The sequence below is a fragment of the Sparus aurata genome, chromosome 21, assembly GCF_900880675.1.
Source record: "Sparus aurata chromosome 21, fSpaAur1.1, whole genome shotgun sequence".
Classification (NCBI taxonomy): domain Eukaryota; kingdom Metazoa; phylum Chordata; class Actinopteri; order Spariformes; family Sparidae; genus Sparus; species Sparus aurata.
In genome coordinates this window covers 5,777,502-5,799,702 of record NC_044207.1, presented here as the reverse complement: position 1 = coordinate 5,799,702, position 22,201 = coordinate 5,777,502, and the positions used below count along the sequence as shown (strand labels likewise).

Sequence of the window (22,201 nt, the reverse complement as noted above, 5' to 3'; positions counted from 1 at the left end):
AAGTTCAAGTTAGTGTACTTAAATGACGTGAAACAAATATGGCTCATGGAAGGAAGCTAAAATACATTTAAAAAATTCAAGCACCACTTTTTATACACACACAGTGTTTACTGTGCAAAAACGCAGGTCCTTAAATGGAATATTCCATTTACACTAGTCTGCATGTTCACAATACTGATTTGTTATGAATATTCAACCTATTATAAATTCTAAAGTTAAACTTTGCTATAACAGGTATGAATACAATGCTGATGACATACTCTATTGGTTGTGAAAGATATTAAGGTCACTGTAAAGTCACAAAACCTACAACTAATCCCAAGTCCAAATAGAGTGCTGCATCCCTGAGAGTGATGAATTCTTGTATTCTCGCTCTGATTCCCTCAACTAAAAGCCTGAGGGACTTTTCCATTGGATTTTGGATCATTGTAGAAAATAATCTCTGTGACTAACAGAATGTTTATGATACTTTTACGTTTCGTTCACCAGATAATCTTCACAAATTAATGAAGATTGATGATTTAATGATTTAGTAATTTTGATAGCATTTGCCACCTGCTTATGTTGTATAAGTCTTGCTGAATTATATAACACAACTCCTGCAGCTTTCATCAGAAATATAATAGAATGAATACATAATAAATGTCACATTTTGGGTAGATGTTTGTATGCACACATATATGGCATTGGTTGGGTAATACACTTAAAGAGGTACACCATAGATTAGTGGTTTATCAACATATAAATGTGGCACACCTGCAAGACACAAGATTAAGAGAGATGTAATATAGATATAGAGCAAACTGGAGAGTCTGAAGAAGAGAGTGAAGGAAGTAGAAGTCCTGACAGAAGAGTTAAATAGAGCACACACAAAAGCCCTGTGACCCACTGAGACATAGATTATTATATGGAAGGGGTTTGTTCAATACTCAAGGGGAGAGGAATAGTTTTTGTGAGCAAGAGACTGTAGTAGTTTCTATTCTGATTAGACAATGTCCACGTGTTGGTGCTTTATTCCTCTGTTGACCATTACAATTGAGGAAAGACCATCGGTATGTTGATGTCCATGATGCAGCCAATGTCAGTGACCACAACTGACTTAATATAAATAGCATTTGAAAATGTCGCAGAGCAAATTTTTTTTAAGTGGTTTTGAACTTTGTAAAATTACTGTCTCAAGTGCAAACATTGTGTATATGAGGGCTTCTATCTGTAGCGTCTACCTGTGGTATTGTTGGAACTGGTGATAATTTCAGTAAATCCAGTCATGTTGGATTGCTAAAATGGCTTTCACCACTTTATGTCTACTTTTCTGATCAATGCTGAAATTGTTGATTTAAATTAAATTGTTGTTGCTGTTTTGGTGATATACACAGTTTTCAAGGAGATCATTACAGATGTCTTTTTTCTACCATTTTATTTAGAAGAAATTATTATTTGCTGCTGAATGGATTTTACATACATTGACATTTTTGTTCATTTACTTTTACTTTTCTTTCTTTGGTTAGTCACATCTAAAAATGTAAGTAGTTTCTGATATGTGACTGTCAACTGTAGCTGATTTAGCTAACTCAACTTTGCATACTGACAGGACAAAAGCAGGTCCTAATGTCAGACTTTAAATTCTATAAGATTAAAAGATGATATAACATGCTTTGAAGTTAAACTTTAGGATTCCAACAATTTTTCACTGTCTACCAGTTTAACTTATGAACACGTAAACTGGACTAACTGCTAGCTCCTTCTGAAAATGATATAGCCTAGTGCAATCAGTTTATCTAGAGAGCTAGAGAGAAAGCACTACTGAGTGGAGTTTCATTTTGGAGCTCATTGTATCAACTTGTATCAATTAGCTGCAGCTGGCTAAAATAGCTGGGGCTGTTGTCTCTACAACTGCAGTAAAAATATTCTGCTTTGTCAGCTTAAACTTAAATGTTGCTGTTTCAAATCATAATTTGATATAAGGTAAAATATTCAGCTCAACTATCCAGGAATGCCAATTTCTCACTGAAGCTATTTATATCATCACTACATTATAAACAATTACAACGCAGTGATAATTTATTCCTGGTGAATTTAACATGCACTGCTTTAATGAGGCTCTTTCTCTGCTTGTTACAGTGACATGATGTGTTAATATTTAATGTTGTTTTCAACAATATGGGGAGCAGCATACTGAAAGATGTTTTGCATTCTTGTAGGTCCTTTGGCTAAGAATGAAAATGGTTGAAATTAAAGAGGTCATGTGATTTACATTTCTCCAGCAGTCCAAAGATGATCCTGGATGTCTTCTTTTGTTAGTATCATTGCACAAAATACGCACACTAGCTCCTCAGATTCCATTCTGTGTTTCAGGGCCATCAGGGATCCCCTAGGAGTGTGTGTATGTGTGTAAGCTTTGAACATTAAGTGTAATTGCTTTGACACTTTGGCCAGCCCTGTCTAGACTTAAATTAGCTGTAAAACTGCCTTTATCTTTCAGGCTTGCTGTTTATATTATTCTAATCATCTTTGTTCATTCTAGCCATTTTTCTATCCCACATTACATTCTATATATTACATCTGATTTACTTTCAGTGTCTGGTACACCCATCCTCTCGGTCCTTCTCTCTTCCTGTCATTGTTCTGCTGTGTCAGCCTGGAGACAGTGCTGTATTAGCGTCATTACCATCACCATACACACACACTCACACGCACACACACAGAATTAGCTGCCAGCCAGTGGCACAGTCTGGTCCAATGAATTGAATGTTAACCTGTCTAGCTGTCAGTTTGTGACACGTAACCGTGGCTGTTGGGAACCAGAGTTTGTCAGCCCACCATGTTTGGCTCATGGGACTCACAAGAGACAGAATAAAAAAGAAATCAAATCAACCAAGGCTGAGATATCCTGACTTTTAGTGCCTAAGGTCAAAATCCAAGCTGTATCCTACATTTCCCATAATGCAGCTTGATAGCAAGACAGAAACAGCATCAGTTTTTCAGAAATATTTTTTAAAAATGTACACATTGAGTAACAGACCCTTTTCAGGGCAGTCATTTTGACCTGTCAAAGCAGGACAAGCACTGGTGTGACCTTTTTGGTTAACAATGACTCCATTCTCATAAGAGTTCAAGCCATGTCAGTGAGTGACCATGCACAATATCAGAAAGCTGCATCTAGCGCACCTAAATGGAACGCAGCCATCATTAATGTTTTAACTCCAACTGAGCAAAAAATCCTACCACACCCAATATTTTATGAATTATGTTTATATACGTTCTGTAATACAGCCTCATAACCAACTCCACATTCTTCATTCCAGTGGGATGGCAAAAAGGTTATGCACTGAGAACAGATAACGACATAGATCCTGAGGTAGATAAGATCTTGTTGATTGGTTTGATATTCATGATGCTAAACACGGATGGCATATTTAAACATAACTGCCTGTATGTGTGTTTAATCCTTTATGATAAACCGTCAGTCTGTCGTGTCATCTCACTGAGTCTTTGACATGCCCATGCAAATCTGGTGTGATCATGATGCCAAAAGGAGACACACGTCCTCCGGCTGTGAGTGAGTGTGTGTGTGTGTGTGTGTGGTAGACTATTTAAAACACTGGTGACTTTATAGGCCTGTAGGCTACATTCTGTATGTTCCATATGGGTGTTCGTGCATAATATAGAGGAGGATGTTTTCCTAGTTCTACAATCAAACTGCATACTATACTCACGACTCCCATTTGATATGATTTTTAATTCAGGAATCAATGTGGGACTCCACAAGGATCAGTTCTTGCCCACTTTCTTTTTTTTCTACGCAGATTGCTTTATTTGTTGCTCACTTACCACAAAGCAAGTTAAATTTTCACTAAACTTTATAATTTAACGAGAAATAGAAAATGTTTTATTGTTTGACACAATAATCCAAGGTTCACTTAGCTTCTACCAGTACCAGCTTTTCAGGGCCTTTAATGGCATCCCACAGTCAGCTTTGGCGACATGATAACAGGTAACCTTTTTACTAGATGGTAACCTTTGTCTCGCTTTATAGATGGTCCCTGATGTCCTTGATCTTTCTCTTGCAGTCTTATGAGTCCCGGATGATGACTTCGAACCTGTCTGGTTTGATGCAATTTGGACTTTTCTTCTAGTGTCCATGGACAACTGTTTCTGGAGCTTATGTTCAGTATACACAACTACATTTTTTGTCTTAAAATGAAGTCACTTGAGTCTGACTCAGTTAGGGCAGAAGATGACAAGTTTGAAAAAAAAAATAAAAATCCTTTAGAGTTACAAGGACGTGAGCTGACCAGACCTCCGTAGCCCGCTACTAATCTCTGATTTAAGCTAGCAGCTGTAGGCTACATTTGTTGCATTGTGGGTGATGAATATGCCCATTTTTGACAAGACAAGAAAGACCAATGCATTGGGAGAATAAAGTCAATATCTCAGTAAACAGTTTGGATCATTTTTGAAAATTGTCCGTCATAAGTTTGACAGTATTAAGGGAGTGCAATGCTAAATCTGTTGAGCACTCTAATAAGTCACCGCAGGATTCTTATCAACCATTCCTTGTAGTTGTTGGTCCTGAGTGCCAGAGTTTTTCCTGCCAAATGAAGGTAAATTTAATTCAAAGCCCTTAAGTGGGTGGTCTGTTAGCAGTTAAGATTCACTGAGTAGACCCAGCTGTTTATTCTGACTCTGTAAGGGTCAGATAAAATCTTATTCATCTTATTGGCAAACTCAAGAATGTGTTAACCACAGCCTATTGTCACACTTCTATTCTATATTGATATTTCTGAGATAGTAGCTTGGCAGACTGGCATATTTGCAAATCTAGTTGGATGTTCAGAGTACATGTCTGAATCACTACTGATCAATGAGATCTATAGTCAGAGACAAGGGGGTGTCTCACCATCTCTCAGTGTCTTTTATTTTATATCTGTCCCTGATTCTCTTTCATTTTCTTCATTCTCTGCACTTCCTCTTGTGTTTGCTGTCTTCTACTCATTCCTTCTCTCTCCTTCTGTCTTATTTCGTATATTCATTCCTCTCTTGTCATCCACCTTGTTTATCTTCGTCTCTTCAATTTCTGTAGTTGGCAGTGTTGTGCCTTCCCTTTTGATTTCAGTGTTAATAATTTGGAAGCTATGAAGTCATTTGAGGACTCAGCTGTAATGAACTTGGCTCCTGCTGTGTGAACTGAATGGAAAACCAAATGCTCATCTGAGCTTATTGTTGGTAAAAGCAAACCTTTAGTTCTGCTTATTTTTTCTTCCATGACATGAGTTTTTAAAGCACCTACAGTGTTTCTTGAAACAATACTTTTTTTGTTGTGGGTTAACTTCTAAAGTGCATAAGTTCTTTTTCATCTGGTGTCTTTGATAGTTCCTAAAGAGCTTCAATAGCAATAACACCTCCTTCTGGAATAGAACGTGACCTATACATCTATCCCAGAAAAGAGGAACACAGTCAGATTTATGCTATGGCTCTGATTGATTCAATTAAAGTTTTTTGAATTGCATCTTGATTTTATCCAGACACAGACCTGCCAACCTTAAAGAAAGTTTTGAGTACCACCTTCTGCCGAAAAATATTTCTTTTAGCTCATGTATATGTGCAAGCAGCTAGAAACCACATCTAATCGGGTTGTTAAAAAAGTAATATCTTAACTTTGCCAACCTTTTAATTTTAGTTTGGAAAAACTACATTTCTACAAAAATTCAGGGTTCCTGATAGTAGTACTCAGGCCAGACACTTACCAGATGCCCGATGCTTGTCAGCACGATAGCATTATAACTGCAAGATACAGTCGTGAAACACTGACATGGTATAGTTGAGATGAAAATGAAGGCCGAGTTTGAAGTGAAGAGAGAGCGAGAGAGCGAGAGAGAGAGAGAGAGAGAGAGAGAGAGAGAGAGAGAGAGAGAGAGAGAGAGCGAGAGAGAGAAGGGAGGGACGTCTGCATTATCAAGTGCTGTATTGCGGCGTGTGTTACAGTACACGCAGTACACTGCACATGACATGTGACTGCAGTATGCTGGAGCATCAATGCCAGCGGCTTCACACAGATGCAGTTCTGGTGAGGTCATCACACACACACCTATTGGCTGTCACTGCCAATAATAAGGACGTGTGAGTGAGTGTGCAGAGTTCAGCAGATATGTTGTGAGTGAGACATAAATGAAGCTTTTCAGCACTTCTCGAGTCCAACACTGACTGACTGACTGACTGAAGGACGGACAGACAGACAGACAGACAGACAGATGATCTGAGCTGTGTAACATTTAAGCCTCCATCGTGTAAGCTTTGAACTTCTCACTTGTAGTATCAGTTATAATGTGACAGTTTGAGGGTAATAAATAAGACTGAAAAGATTAAGAAAGGGAAATGCTATTCATTTAACACTTATCATTTTATCAGAGTAAAATTGTAGTTTTGGTAGGGAATATCTCTACAGCAAAGTCTGACTGAGCTAAAAACACAAGTCATCTGTAATCTGTAATGATTCTCTACACAGCAAACTGAGTTTGCAAAGTTGTTTTAATGAACCTGTCTCGTTGACAGATTGCTTGTGTTTCTTGCCCTGTTGGCCTTCCTGGTGATCTCGCCAAATTCCTAGGTGGCAGCAAGTAACTTGGTAGGAACAATGTAATCATTACTGATGACCGAGGAATGATGAGCAAATCTTAAAAAATGATACAAATCTGTAAGTGTGCTTAAAGACAAACATATTTACATGAACGGCATTTGACAGTTTTTTGGTCGAAAGCGACTTCGAGTTATTCATACATACAAACACTGATGGTGGTGGCTGCCATGCAAGAAGTCAACCAGCACATCAGGAGCAGTTTTGGGCTCAGTATCTTGCCTTAGGACACTTCGACATGCAGACCAGGGGAATTGAACCAGTGACCTTCCCATAACAAGACGTTGGCTCTACCCGTGAGCCACAGCCACCCATACAGTTCAGCTTTTCATCTGATTTCAGTGTTTACATAATGTTGCTTTAAGGTCTGAATGCCATTATTTTTTTTTAGACTTCTGCTGTAATGATACAGTCTTACATCTGCTTTCAGCCTTTTGAGAGCTGCCATAAAGCTGATGTGGAACAGGATGAAATTGAGTTTGACAACCCTGACACCCTAAATTGGTTGATTTGCACTGCACACATAATCCTTTAGGTCCCTCTTGCTTAATGTTAATGTTAATAAAATGAATAAAATGTGATTCTCTCTGCTTGGCCTTGAAAGTTTGGATCAGCTAAATTCAGTCTGTCCCTTTGAGGTGTTCTTGAAAGTGCTGGGGAAGAGAGTGGTGAAAACACAAAATGTTGTAGTAATATGAATCACAAACCGAGCCTGTATGTCTAGTTGAGAAGCAATTCCACCAGAGGTACCACCAGTTCCTCAGTCTGTCAGTCACAGTAACAAGATTTACATCATGTGTTCGATAGTCATGGGATTGGACTCCAGAGCATCTGGAGTGTGTTGTAATGCTGTTAATGGTTGTCAGGAGCACAGCACCATCCAAAACACCCAGGGGACGGAGTGATTTACCTGAACATCTTCTGGTTTCTTTGTCTCACTTGTGTACCATGTGTTTACTTACCTTTTATTTACTTATGATCTGATTCATTTGTTTCTCTCTTTTGTTCTCTGCTGTAGATGATCGTTAGTCTGCTCTGTGTTTAAGTAAAAGGTTCTCACCTTCAGGGAAATCCCACCATCCATCATCGAAACAAAAATGAAATGTATCTTCTACCTTTGTATCTTCATCATCCCTTACGCCCATGTGTATTATGACTGATATCACTGTCACAGTATGTATAAGTACTATTTAGGCTGAAAAACGTTTTATTGTTACACTGGTGGAGACAAAGACCAGTATTAATTTCTGGCTTTGACTGAGCACCTTATAACACAGTATATCTGTGTACCTGCAAAATGGCCAATGCCCAAAGTCTGGTGATGGACTGACTCGCAGGGCTAGTTGAATTCGGGATAGACTGATTATCAGCCTGGCCATTCTCAAAGTAACTAAATTCATCAAATAAATGCAGAGGAATGGAGGTATAAAGTAGCAGAACATGGAAATACTTCAGTTAAGTACGTCAAAATTGCATTGAAGTAGAGTACCTGAGTAAGTTATACCAACGTACATTCCATCACTGGCTATCCTAAATTTTGAAACTAAGATCTTTATTTTTACTGCAAATGCATAACGTTTCTAAATATGTATTAGTTGAAGGCCTCCTTTATTATTAGGAATTGGCGCAAGCTACAGTTATTGTAACTACGTGGAAGTGGTGGGGTTCGTCTGTCAACATTATGGTCACAAGAGCTTACTAACTTACAACAATTGATTTGCCGTGAAATGTTGCCATTTTCAATGTTGGCATGACTGAACAAAACTGCTGATATTCTTAGTTTTTCTTTCAGTGTCATCCGAGCACATTAGAAGACCAAACAAAGATTTGATTCTGTGTATCAGTGCCTCATATGTAGTATATTATTTCCCCTTTCCTGTCTAAATCTATGAAACACACATCAGTGAGCAACACTGTTTCCCTGATTGACTTGTCCCGATCGCCAGCATGCCCTAACACAATGGAGTTTATTTTGACTAATACATGACTTCCACGTACACCATCCTGCTGCCCCAAATACTAAAAATGTCTTCCTGTTTAAGTGACATTTGTTGAATCTACAGTGATCAACTATTCCGCATTTAAAATAATGAACCTGTAATAAAACTGAAACTGTGTTTGTGACCCATTTTTTGAAGATGTGCATCTTCAGTATAATGAGGCTAACAGTCGTCTCCACTCTAATTGTAATTATTTACACCAGATTCCAGTCTACCAGAATCAAACGCTAAATATGAAAATAATTATGTTTAAAAATTGTTGCATAAAGAAGGTCCTTTAATTGAAAAAATATCGCTTATATTTCTGTCTTTTCTCCCCCTCCTCCATCCAAATCCACTGTCTCCTTATCTGTCCCTCACTTCTCACCCTTCCCCTGTTTCCTTCTCTCTAAGTGCTTGTCTCTCTCCAGAGATGGTGACAGCTGTGACTAAGGATAGAATGCTGTAGTTTGACACTAACCTCCCCTGTCCTTGACTTAGAGAGAAGACAGAGAGAAACCTTAGCGTTTGCAATATACACACGGAAATATTAGCCGGATGAAAGTGGGAGGAGGGGACATGGACAGGTCAAGGAGAAATATAGGATCATATACTATTTTTTAATAGTTTTAAAAAAAATATTTTTTCACATTACACACAGGTAGTGTAGAGGAGATGAGCGAAGGGGCAGCCACACATGCCACGACGCCCAATGAGCAGTGTTAGGGGTTGGTGCCTTGCTCAAGGGCACCTCGGCAATGCCCAGGATGTGAACCAGCACTCTCCAACTGCCAGTCCACATCATTTTTTTTTTTTTGGTCCGGGTGGGACTTGAACCGGCCCCCCCATCATCATGTCTTTTTAACGTATGTTAAAGGAAAATGTCTAAACATCCATTAAACAGAAAGAAGAGGTAAAAAAACAGGCATTCACAGATGATGACAAACTTCTAATTATGGTAGTCATGAATAAAAAGCTAAAAAAATGATGTGCTTTATTGCAAAACATAAAGCATGAACCTCAAATCGGACAGGGGCACAACATTGAAATTAAAGTATTTCATATTGACCTTGTTGCCCAACTGTAACTGACCCATAAGATGTTTCTCTAAATATAGAGTCAGCAGGTTTGCCCAGAGGCTGACTTCCTTCAACTGGCATCTGTACTCTTGCTGTGAGCTTAAGTGCAGCTGGGTTCAGTCAGGGTACCCCTATAGTGTATGGGCCATCATCGCCAAGTGCACATCAGCCTCCAATCCCTTTAGAGGCCCTGCACAGCAGACAGTCCTGCATTCTGACCTCTGTGAAGAAATAGATGAGCTGTAGGCCATGTAAGCATCCTTAAAGGTATATTGCAACAATTAAGTGTTTCCATTTCATTCGGAGCACGTTTTAGAGACAGATATGACAAATTGAGGAAGCGAAAGACCACATATAAGGACTTAGTTTAATGCTGCCTCCCCCTTAGCCTCTGATAACAGGTACATTATCACACCCTCCTCCACTGTCACCATGTTTGTTGTCCTTTACCATAAACCCTGAGATGCCCTCTACTGGATGTATTGCTTAACATCCATAGCAATGTAAAGAACACATGGAAGTGGTTGGGCAGTCATGGTCACATCGTTTGATATTGGCGCCTTTATCGGTTCCCTTGTAAACTTGCTTACATTTACTTCTCAAGTTCCCGTATTGAAAATCTGTCTTCTTTACTCATTCCCAATGGTTGCCATTTTAATAAGGTTGGGCAAGAATATTCTATATTCTTGTTATTATCAATGAATCCCATAAAACCAAAACCTACAATGTTAGTCTGTCTTTCAATACTTGGCTCACAAATATATGGCTCTGAAAAAAGCTCATTAATTTCCTCTAACAGGAAGAACTGATGTATCTGTTAGGGACTGTTTTTTTTTAGAGATTAATCCACATTTCGTGCTCTAATGAATATTTAGGCTAGGACAATGAATGTGAGATTGAGGAAAACTAAATGACTAATGAGTGTGTGTGTGTAGGTGTGTGTGTGTGTGTGTGTGTGTGTGTGTGTGTGTGTGTGTGTGTGTTTTCATGATAATGAATTAACCTGTCACCTAGTGCAACAGTGTGATGTGATGTTTAAATATGTACAATCAAGTTAATACTTGTCAGTAGGATGGTACAAGCAGTCCGTCTCCAGCACAGGGATGAGCCTGTCAAAGTGTATTTGTTCAAACTACGCAATGAAAGCTATTTTTGTGGTGGTTCCCCACTTGTATCCCTTAGCTGTGTTTCTAAGAGCTTCCAGTCAAGTGATGCAGAAACTCCATAAAAAGCACCTTTGAAAAAAAGGTGTTTGACCTTGAGGCTTGATACTGGCTGCTGTCCTCAATGTACTGTCTGGATTCAGACTGTTCTTGCACGCACATGCTGTATGTGTCTGTGAGTGTGTGTCTGTAATGTTGATGTCTGAGAGAAAAAAACTATAGCTATAATTATATATATATTTAATGTGTATGTTTGTATGTAGTTTCTATGAAACATTAGTACCAGTGTCTTTTAAGTTTAACACTACATTTTCCATAAACTACAGCTAAATGATTAAGTAAAATATGTGATTGAAGGTTACAGTCTAAAATTGTGATTTTGACTAAAATGTTGATAAGTTTTGAGTAGATTTTTAAGGAAATTTAAGGCCTTTTTTCCTGATTACAAAGTATCCAACAAGAAAGTTTGAACCCATCATGGTCAACATATTTCTAAGTAAGAAGTAAGAGAAGGAAGCAAGCAACCACGCAGCTTTTTAGAGAAAAGACAAGTATCAGAGTGAGCAAAGTAGATACTTCCATACTATTAGTGATAGTCATAGCTTTCAGAAATAGTTGTGACATTCAGATTGCGCTTACATGTATTGTTAAGAGCCCCTTTTTGCAGCTCGTTAGCTCGTCATAAGGATAGGACAGGATGCTACAGTATCAATATCAGATGTCTGACTTTCACTCATCAAGACAGTTAGCCTAACAGCTAGCCCTGACTCAACAGTGAAAGACTCTCCACTCTCACCAAGAACCAGACTGTCACTTTTTAAAGAGGACACAGCAGACAGACACAGCAGTGTGTGTCTAAAGTCTGTCTAACGCAAACTTTGTTGTTACACTGTTTTAGCACAAGATGCAGGAGTTTCAGCACAAACATGATTTATTCACAGATATTATATGAAAACAAAGTTTATTCAACGAAGAACAAGCACCTTCAAGGGAAAATGTCATCGTCCTACAAAAAAAGGAAAGATAAGCAATGTCACCAGAGGCTTTTTCAAGAACACTAGGCAACTCTGCTGTTAACGGTTGAATCACTAACACCTTGTTAGCACCTTACCAATCGTACACTAGCTCATACGAAACATCACAGCCTCTCTGGCCCACTGGCACCTGTTGCAAGCCACACAGAGCATTTAAAACAAAATGAAAGTGAATGGAATCAGGTGTGCACCTTCCAAGGAGGAAGAAGGGAAGAGGGAGGCACCTGAAGGAAAACAAACACAACACACACAGCAGCAACTCTAGGGTCATAACTGTAACCTTAAACAGTCTGTTAAGACACTTAAGGGGCACTGTGGAACTTCTGTGTTGTGCTAGAAGCCTGTCATTACTTTATGTTATGTTCAGTTTATGTTTCTAAACTAACATCAGCTACTGTAGCTCTCTGTTAGCAGAGCGGGGACAGGCACAGAGAAGAGGCACTAGACTTTGTACACAAAGTCACTATACTTTGAACAAGGAAAATCTGACCCCTGTCCCTCAAAAAGGAATCCCCTAACCCTAACCCAAACAAAGAAAAGACAGATAACAGCTAACGATCAAACTCTGCAAAAGTGTAAAGCCGCTTACGGAAAACTTTGAGATTATGTTATTTTAAGGCTCTTTTAGATACTGTATCATTTTGCAGGCTTAAGTAGAGAAAGCAAAACAAGGTATCCAAAGTGATTTATGTGAAGAGTGGCACTGTTTTGGGAAAACAGACATGACACAGAAAGAGATCCACAAGACAGAAAAAAGAATCCTGTGGCATTTGTCTACAATGACTCTGCAGTTATTTGTGTGTGTATGTGTGTGTGTGTGTGTGTGGGTGTGTGTGTTTGTGTGTGTCAGCTGAATGTAAACTCAGCGATACATGGATGTCTCACCTTTACAGACCAAAAATAGATACGTCCATGAAGAAACACTTGCGCTCACAGACTCTCTCTACACTCTCCATCCAGTGAGTGTAGACTCTATTATTCATGATCACCATCATTATACTGATATTGGCCTTCTGCCAAAAATATGATTCCTTGTATCCCCTGAATGCTCATTGACGTATTTTTAGGAGTCACGTGATATATCTTAATCTGTAGCTGCTCCGTGTTGTTGGCCATGCGGTCTGTGTTTCAGATACAGAAACAGACTTTATTAAAGGTGCCATGCCGCAGCAGGCTAATGCATGCGAAAGAAACAGGGATCACATTGGGCGGCTGTAGCTCCGGAGGTAGAGCATGTCAAAGTGTCCTTGAGCAAGATACTGGATCCTGAATTGCTTCTAATGAACAATTGGCACCTTGCATGGCAACTGCTTTGTGCAGGCAGTAGACTGGAAAAGCGCTATAGAAATGCAGGTCTATTTGAACTCGCTCCAGCTGTTTTTATACAACATGAATTACACAGATCAAGATAATACTCATTTATAAGAATTCCAACTGGAAATATCTGAGAATTGTCAACAAATATTTGTGTCTAGTGGAAAGGGAAGGTTAATGCTGGAAAAAAGGGGCATTTATACAGTACTTAGAAGAATTTGTACTTGATTATTTTTATTTTAGATATATTTTTTGAATGCAGTGTTACTTATGTTTTTTAACGTTGATCAATGATACTAATAACCTAACAGCACCTATAATAAAAAACTGAGATATTAACAACAGTAAAAGTATACTCAGATTAGATTTTCCATCACAGGAGGTGCACACTATAACACCACTTGCAATTAACAGCACATTTGTGAAGGTCATACTGTTTAGCTTTTTTACCTTTGTTGACAGGTGTTCATTGAATTCTATGATGTTTTTTGCATAAAAAGATGTATTCGTACAACTTATCTATGTAGTTTTATTTAAATGGAATCAGCAGTGTAAATCTTCTCTTTGTGTGTCCTTTTGATTTCTGTTGTACAGTAGTACTTAACTTCACTCCTACTGATTTGCCCTACCACTAATAGTGATGTTGAATAGCATTTTATTCACAGTATGTATCAATAGTGTACGTGAGTTTGTGAGTGTTGTTATGCTTGTCTTGGTATGTGTGCCTCAGCTGGTGGTGCATCGATCCTTTAAGACACATCTGACAACACCAAGCGTTGCCTTGGGTACCGCACATGCTGTCATCATTTTCTTGCATAACCATGGTGATAGTCACTTCAGCAATGTGTGGCTGACATGCCCCTTCACTGTCAAAAGATGCACACAGCATGACACGCACACACACACACACACACACACACACACACACACACACACACACAAACACACACACAGTCTGGAGAGGCTGGTTTTGGGAAGCATGACCTGTTTGGTGGTTAAACAGCTGACTGAGCAGAGTGACACACAGCTTTGGGTCTGTCTCACTACTTGGAGAGTTTTAAAAGGAAACCTGCCGAATGCATGTGACGATCTTAAATAGTTAATATTATAAATATTTGAATATATAATATATGTCACAACTGTAAATGTGTTATTATGAGTAATCTTGGAAAGTGATGTTTCTGTTTGTTGATCGGCGATAATGGTGATAATGCCCTTAAAATTCTTTAGGTCCAGGGATGATGTCATCAATGATGTCATCAGGGGGACGCCAAGACCCACCAGGACAGCCTGCCTTCAGCTCCGACTACATGTCTGGTGAGGATGGAGGGAGAGCCAGTCACTCACATCAGACGGTTTTCCCCTCTAGTATAGTTTGCACAGAAGTTTGAGTCATCTTTTCTTTCTCTTTGCTATTTTGAGGGGGCTGTGGGGCCCCTGTAGATCAATCCTGAAATGATACTCATGGTAATGCTTTATAATAACCATTGTTAATAAATGGTAGGTATAGAGTTAATTAAACTGGTAACATTATGCAATAAAGGTACATGAATTAATATAAGTCAATGTAGTAATAATCAATAAATAACTGTCATTGAATAGTTAACAAATGTGTTGTATAATTAACTATTGTGTTCATGTTAAGGTGTTAATTAATACATTATTTCATAAACCATTTATTAAACAATTATTAGCTATTATAAAGTTACAACTGATGTTCATAATCCTTTATAACTGCTTGATAAATTATTTATGAAGCATTTTATTGTTAGTCAACAATAAAATAACTTTTAACAAAAGTTGAATTTACTATAAATTTACCATTAATGGATAATGATCAAGTGTTACTATACTTACATTTCATGACACTTTTGGGCAAAACTGTCCATGGCTTTAATGAATATTAAAAGCTTGAAATGTAATTTTTTTTCGTACTGGCCACACACCTTTGTGAAACTATTCAAGTGTTCTACATTTACATGTGAATGGTAAATCAAGCACTGTTCTTTTACATACTCCTCAAATGCATGTCACCATCAACATTAACTCAAAAGTTGTTTTTCTATAAGTCTTCATTGTGTTTTCTCTTTGCTGCAAAAACATTAATGATGGCTCTGGCCTATTGAAGGCAGTGAGCCTAAAACTCAACAGCATCATCCATTTTGTTATGAACACCTGTGGTATCCCAACTGTAACATGTCATAATATCAAAAAAGTGTTGTTAGATGTCTATCTATTTTTGGTATTTCTAAACTTTACATTGTAAACATTAAGGTCCTGTTGAATTCTTCCATAGTCTAACATTCTCTTGGGTTCATTTCATTCCGCTCCTCATCTCTCCTCATCGTTCACATCTTTTTCTTTCTCCTTCCTCTCATTTAACTCTTTCCCTGTCTGGCTGTCTGCCCTCTCTATCCTCTCTGATTCTCAATTTTTTCCTCCCTCTGTCACTCTCCCATCTGTCTGTCTGTCTGTCTGTCTGTCTTTTTTCTCTCTTTCTCTCTCTCTCTCAGGTCCTATCATGGGTGGAAGGGCAGATCAGTGGAGCATGAACAAGACAAAGGACAGCAGCATGCCTGACTCATTTCTAGGTCCACTTTACTTTTTCACCTACCATGTCCTTTTAACCTCTAACTAAAAACTCTGAAGAAAGGCTATATCATCCCTCCTCTCCATTTGTATCTGGAGATACTGAATGTGTAAAAACTAACAATTAATTTGGCTGAAATTGGTCATTCAAATTTGGCTCAAAGATTAATTTGAAATGATGTGGTCATGCTATGAATTTGGCTCTGGCTTTATGAAATATTTGTTGTAATTATTTAGCTGAAGATGTTTTGTTTTCTTGGCAGTTCATTCGATAACAGTTCATTATCTCATGACAAGCTGGTATTTTGTGCAAAAATGTATCAACAGTGGTATACAAGACTGTGATAAAGAGTGATTTTCTGACATCAATATATATAACAATATGGGAAATCTATGGAAAATCTAAACATTTCGAATTTTCTTTTGCAATTCAACATTTCCTTGAGTCTTTGAGTAAGAGGCGGGATATGGTAAATGATGAAGGTAGAGAGAGAGCAGAAACCAAACCATAATGACTGTGTGCTCATGAAGAGACGAACATGGAAAGTGTTTTTTTCAGTGTGCAATTTTCTGATGTGAGAGTCTGGTTGGCTGCATCACATTATTTCACTTGTTAGGTGTCACCAAAGTCATTTTATGAGTTTTTGCACTCATGTGACACATCTGGTATATATTCAGTGTCTGATATAGTTTTCATAAAATACCAAAATTGTCTGGCTATTTTCTACAATTCCTACAATCTTCATTATTAATGTAATATCTGGAATGAGGGTAGTTTTGAAGGCACACAGCAGGATTTCCATGCAGTGTATGCTAATGTTACTTAGTCTAGGTTTGGTGAAAAACAGGGCCTAGTTCAGTGCTTACTTTGTGTGTAGTCTCAGTTAGTATTATTGTTACTACTAGCTGCCACTTCTCTGAGGAATTCCATGTGTTATGTTAACTAGCCACTGCTTACAGGCTAAGCTAGGCAGGTGGGAGTTTTTAAAATGCAAAAAGGTACTATTTATGAGTGTTTTGACTTGTTTCCAGCAAATAGCTGAAAAGAAAGAAAGAAAAAGAAATATATATCCTGAGATGCAACAAATTGCTGAGGTACAGTTTTGTAGGATATGGCCTGAATTTTAGTTTAAAACATTAAAAAATGAAGTAACATTATCAGCAGCCTGTGAAGCTGTGACTGTCAATTGTAATTATTCATGTTCAATATATTGCACATACCTAATAAGTTATATGTAAATGTTGTTGATGTATCTCTATGTTCTGTGTCTCCATCAGGCTTCTCTCAGTCTGGGATGGGAGGGACCATGGGGTCCAGCATGCCGCCATTCCAGACAAGTATGAGCTCCACTCTGGGCCAGACTGGGATTGTGTCAGCTATGGACACTCAGAAGAGTTCAGGCTTGTTTGGCATGGAAAACAAAACCACCAGTAACACCAGTGGCAGCAGTCCATTTAAAACCGGTGATATGTTTTCTTCTGGTGGCCCAGGAATCCACTCTTTGGATCATTCTACAGGTATTAGAAATAGGGTTGGTTGCATGTTTCACTGTATGCTGGGGGCAGTAGGGGAGGGTGGAGTCAGTCAGGAGAAAGAGGAGGAAGTAAGGATATATATAGTGTGGTTTTAGGTTTCATAACCCTCTTTAGAGCATATCTGGATGATTTAGTTCACCCAGCACTTAGATCTAAATCCTGGTCGTATCTTAAATGTATTCAAATCTAAGATTACATCCTAATCTTATTTATAGCCCACAGTACTGCCTACCAAACAGTTGGTGCAGGCTTCTGTAGTACGCCAGCTGGGGCAGGTGGTGACTGAGGTATACAACCTGATCCCACAGGACAGCTTTCAGCAGCAGAGGGCAGCCTTTTCTAGTTGTTTTCACTATAGATGGAGCAGCTCCAGCTCGCTGGCTGCCTCATGGCTTTATGCTCTGAGCATGCTGCTCTCTTTATCTACTGATATCAACAGACGGATGGGACATTGCAATGATCCTTTTCAATAACAAACACAGGGCAACCCATAGTTATGTGTCTTAAGGAGTCACTGGAGTCTGATGAGAAGAAAACAGCGTGTAGGCCGCTCACAGCTCATGCCTTCTGCTGTTTTCCTGTGTAATTGTGACAAAACGCTGCATTTCAGATTCTGTAATAGAGATGGTGCCGCAAAAAATATTTCAACATGTGAACATCTTTTTAGATTCAGTCAGACCGTTAGTTCTTCTAACTAACTAACTAACTAACAGAAAAGCTTCATGTGAACGAAAAGGTCAACAACTAAAGATTTTAACAACAGTACACCAAAGCCCTCAGCTGAACTTAAAAAATGACTCAGCATCTGAGTTAGCCTAAACAGCCACCACTCATGTTCAGGGTTTGATTTTTTTTCTCATCTCTTTTCTGTTTTGTTGATGTACTAAAGATAGCCCCACTAGCTTAAAGCCAGCTAGCAGAACAGGCTGGTTGTTATGCAACAGTTACTAGTCTAGTTTAGTCGCTGTTAAGAAGCGATACGATGCATTAGTGACACAGATGACAGTGCACTTAAGGACATTTCAACAGACTTCCTCTAGAAACCAGGGATGAATTGAGAAAAGACTGTCTGTTACCAGAAATGAATTGCTGCACAACAATAGAATTAATTGGTCTCACGATGGCTGTCACACATTTCACTAAGTCTTTAGAATGAAAATTGTAGTTGTATTTGTATGACCATAAAAATAACCACCATCACTGTAGTGATGTAACCATGTGCTGCTATTTTGAAAATCTGTCTCAGGCCAACCGCTCCGACATGCAAAATATCTGTGGACAGTATGTGAAAGGGCCAATCCTGTTACATAGTTTAGATGAAAACAATTTAATGTAAGCTAAAATGTAAGCTTTCAAAAATCAAAACCGAATCTTTGATTTTGTTATTGCAAGTCTTACTTATTTGTTATATTTTCTTGTGAAATATGCAACCTGTGGCCTGATACCACTACAAGCTGTCTATAGTAGTGAATTCTTTCATGTAAAAACGGGTTTCTGCTTACTCACAAGAGCAGGGTTCTCCCCAGAAATTTTTAGTGTTGCGGCGCACCGTCTGCAAGAGGGGTAGAAAACTAACCAAAATGACTGAGATCTCGCATAGATCAGCATGAAATGTTGTTCAGGTGTCTTAAACTGCACAACTCGCTAAAGTAAAACGTGTTTTGAAGGCTACCTCCTATTTAGCACAACATAGCAATTAGGGCCACATATGTGCCAGGGCCCCTGAATTTATATGGTGCAAAGTACTGAACGATTATTTTTGACAGAACCTGTTGAATATGTTATAATATAAATGTTATAACATAGTATGCAGAATCGGGAAGTACCAATGACAGTAAAGGGTTTCTCCACAGATTTTCCAATTTTGAGGAGTACTAGTATAAAGTAATCCGATAAACTGCCTCCAATTATGTCACTGAGTGGTTAAAAACAAAAAAACAAGGTTTTCTAGAGCTACATGACTTCTGCAGGACACAGACAGCACATTACCAAACTACCCTGCTGCTCTGTCTGTGTTGCCTGATCTGGAAGTCCTCTTCACACCCATTCATCTGTCTGTACAGGTACCAGCGAGTTTCAGTGAGATCGAACCCCTTAGCACAACATTTCAGATTCCCAATCTCACACACCACACTTTTGCATATAAGCAATGTGTTTGAGGCAGCCAGCGCTCTAACATTAACATTTCTCATGGCCATTTGCCAGACTCGAGATTAAGATGTACTTACTCCCATTAAATACCTTATCACATTAAATATAAATGATAAAGCCCTGGCCTCATCTCCTCATCACACTATTTATAGCTGGGGATGCATCTGAGGTGAAGGGGGAAAAAAGCAACTGAGATTTATTTAGAAATAGAGGGAAAGTGCCAGATTTAGAGAGGAATGCCCCTTTTACTGGCTTCACATTATGTCCAGGGATGTAAGACAGATTGAGAGGAAAAGAGGAGATGGGAGGAATGATAATTTAAACCTGAACAGGACATGATGAGCAGAATGAAAGGGGTGTGTTTGTCAGACAGTTTTATTTATAGGCTTTTTTCCCTCTGTCTGTCTGCTTGTATTTATCTGTTCATCTTTCTGTGCCTTGTTTGCTCTGAGCTTATCGAAAATAATTGAGAGATATGGCTTCACAGGAAAAAGCCAAACCCAACTGTGATGTCTTCAGCCCCAAACAGGACAACATAGTGGGAACAGACAAATGAGGGGATAATTTCACTGCAAACAGAATTTATACTGTTGTTTGTCAAAGCTTGCATGTGCACAGTTTGTTATTGTTTTGTGATATTGCAACACATTCCACATCCGTATTGTTTGATGTGCCCTATGCTCATTCAAGTGTTTCTGCATGTGTGACAATGACCCATGTATTATCACCATTGTTTGGACATGCATACATTTAGTTTTCATCATGCACCTGATTCATTTACTTTGTTACCAGCATTTGTTTTTTTCTCTGTTGTGAGTGCCTGCTTCCTATACAAGACCTGGTCTGCCCTTCTGGATGAGATGATGATGATGATGATGATGTCGATGATGATGATGATGATGTCGATGATGATGATGATGATGATGTGTAAAAGAAAGAGAGAATCACACAAGTTTTTTCTTTAACTGAAAAGAGCTTTTTTTATGTCCATATGAGAGCCATATGCAGCTTAACATTTACATGATATGACCAGATTTCAACTTTACTGTATTCATTGGAATTAATATAGATTGAGTTTGTAATGACCACAAGCCAGGGTCTTAAAACAGTGTAAGGCCTCTTTTAAAGATGACAAATGTAGATGTACAGTAGACCTCCAGCAATAGTCAGCTTTGTCCAACAATTTGGGAAATTCGAATAAAACCACTGTTTTACATCACATGTAAATGTAACTCATCCTGCTAGAGATGAGACACAGCCATGCAAATCAATCAGAGCAAAGTCTTGTCACCCAATGCCCAGTGCTAAACCATTTTTTTGCTGTTAAACAGCACCTGTAAATATCAGTTTTAATATAAATTGATCATGCCCACTCAATCAAATGAAGGCTTTATAGAACCATAGAAAATCTGTGACAGGTAAGTACAGTTGAATGTATTTATAAAAGCAGGTACCATCACATACAACATATTTTGAGAAGAGTTCAAAAGGTTGTGTCAAAGAAGCTTAAAAGCTGTCCGACTATGGTTACTATGGCTGGAATCAGCAGCATATGCAGAGTCATTGCTAATTTATTTATTTATTTACAGGTGTATCTCAAAGGATTAGAATACCATTGAAAAGTTATTTTTTCTCAAATTTTTAGAGATGCACCTTTAAATGCATCATCCGATGTTTACTACTGTAGCACCCGATTTGACTGGTGATGCAGCCTTATCTCATCGGGTCTCAGTGTACACTACAATGAAAGTAATGGAAATGCCTCTCTTCCTCCAAGTTCCACAATGACACTAACAAAGATTATCTTTCATTCTTGAGCATAAGCGACATTCTGTAGTATATTTTATGTAAGAGCTCTAGGTAGTCACATAATGGGCTTGTCTTTCAGGATCAAAGTCGGATATTTTATGAGATAGGAATATTCTTTTTTATTGGAGGCTTTGCAATACGAAACAGATAGGCTCATATATATTAAACACACACATATTCTATAATAATATGATCATGTGCAGTGTGGATGGGCTGTTAAAAAAAAAAAAAAAATGCTTCATTTCAATCAGTTACGTCAGTTGTAATGCCTGACATAACTGTAGTAAGTCATTACTGAAATAATATTCGTAATGCGTTGTATTATTCCGTTACTGCTAAAAAAAAATATATTACTGTAACGCATTACAAAAGCAGCGTGTTACCCCCAACACTGGTGAGCATGGCTCAGCTGTCAAGCTCATCTGAGATGCTTTTTTATTGGATCAAATATGTATTAGATATAAAGGATCACATAACTAATTAAAACTCATAAAAATGAACATTTGAAAAACATACAACAGCATGACATGACCAACGTAAAAACACTGAAACCTTCTTTCTGTAATTTAAGTTCTGAGTTTGGTCTTTGTCCCAAGCTCTAACAATGTTTTTGCTTCAAGCTACTGTGCCCTTGAGCCAGAGGCCTTAAGCAGGAATGAGAAATGTGCAGGCTTACCTCTGTTGAGCTAAGTTTTGCAACTTTTCTTTTATAAACATGCAGTAGAACTACACAAAACTTGTGAACAGACATTGGTGTGTTAAGTCTCTCTAAAATTACTCTTTGAAAATAGGGTAATCTCAACAATTCAACTACTGTTTATATGTGCAAACAGCCTCTGAGTAAGTACACCTTGACTCTTTACAAATATATTGGCATGTTCACTGGAGTGGTTTAGTCACAGCTACCCTTATC

The 22,201-nt window shown here is 38.3% G+C and overlaps 1 protein-coding gene across 5 annotated transcripts in view; it reads left to right on the top strand.

Annotated features, from left to right (window-relative positions):
• Positions 1 to 22,201, top strand: part of map4l (microtubule associated protein 4 like) — a 103,908-nt gene that overhangs the window by 24,298 nt on the left and 57,409 nt on the right. For all 5 annotated transcript variants that reach the window (XM_030404182.1, XM_030404183.1, XM_030404184.1 and 2 more), the window contains 3 exons: positions 14,434 to 14,520; positions 15,717 to 15,794; positions 17,071 to 17,310. In XM_030404182.1, the coding sequence (XP_030260042.1) occupies positions 14,434 to 14,520; positions 15,717 to 15,794; positions 17,071 to 17,310 (405 nt within the window). The remainder of the gene's footprint in view (positions 1 to 14,433; positions 14,521 to 15,716; positions 15,795 to 17,070; positions 17,311 to 22,201) is intronic.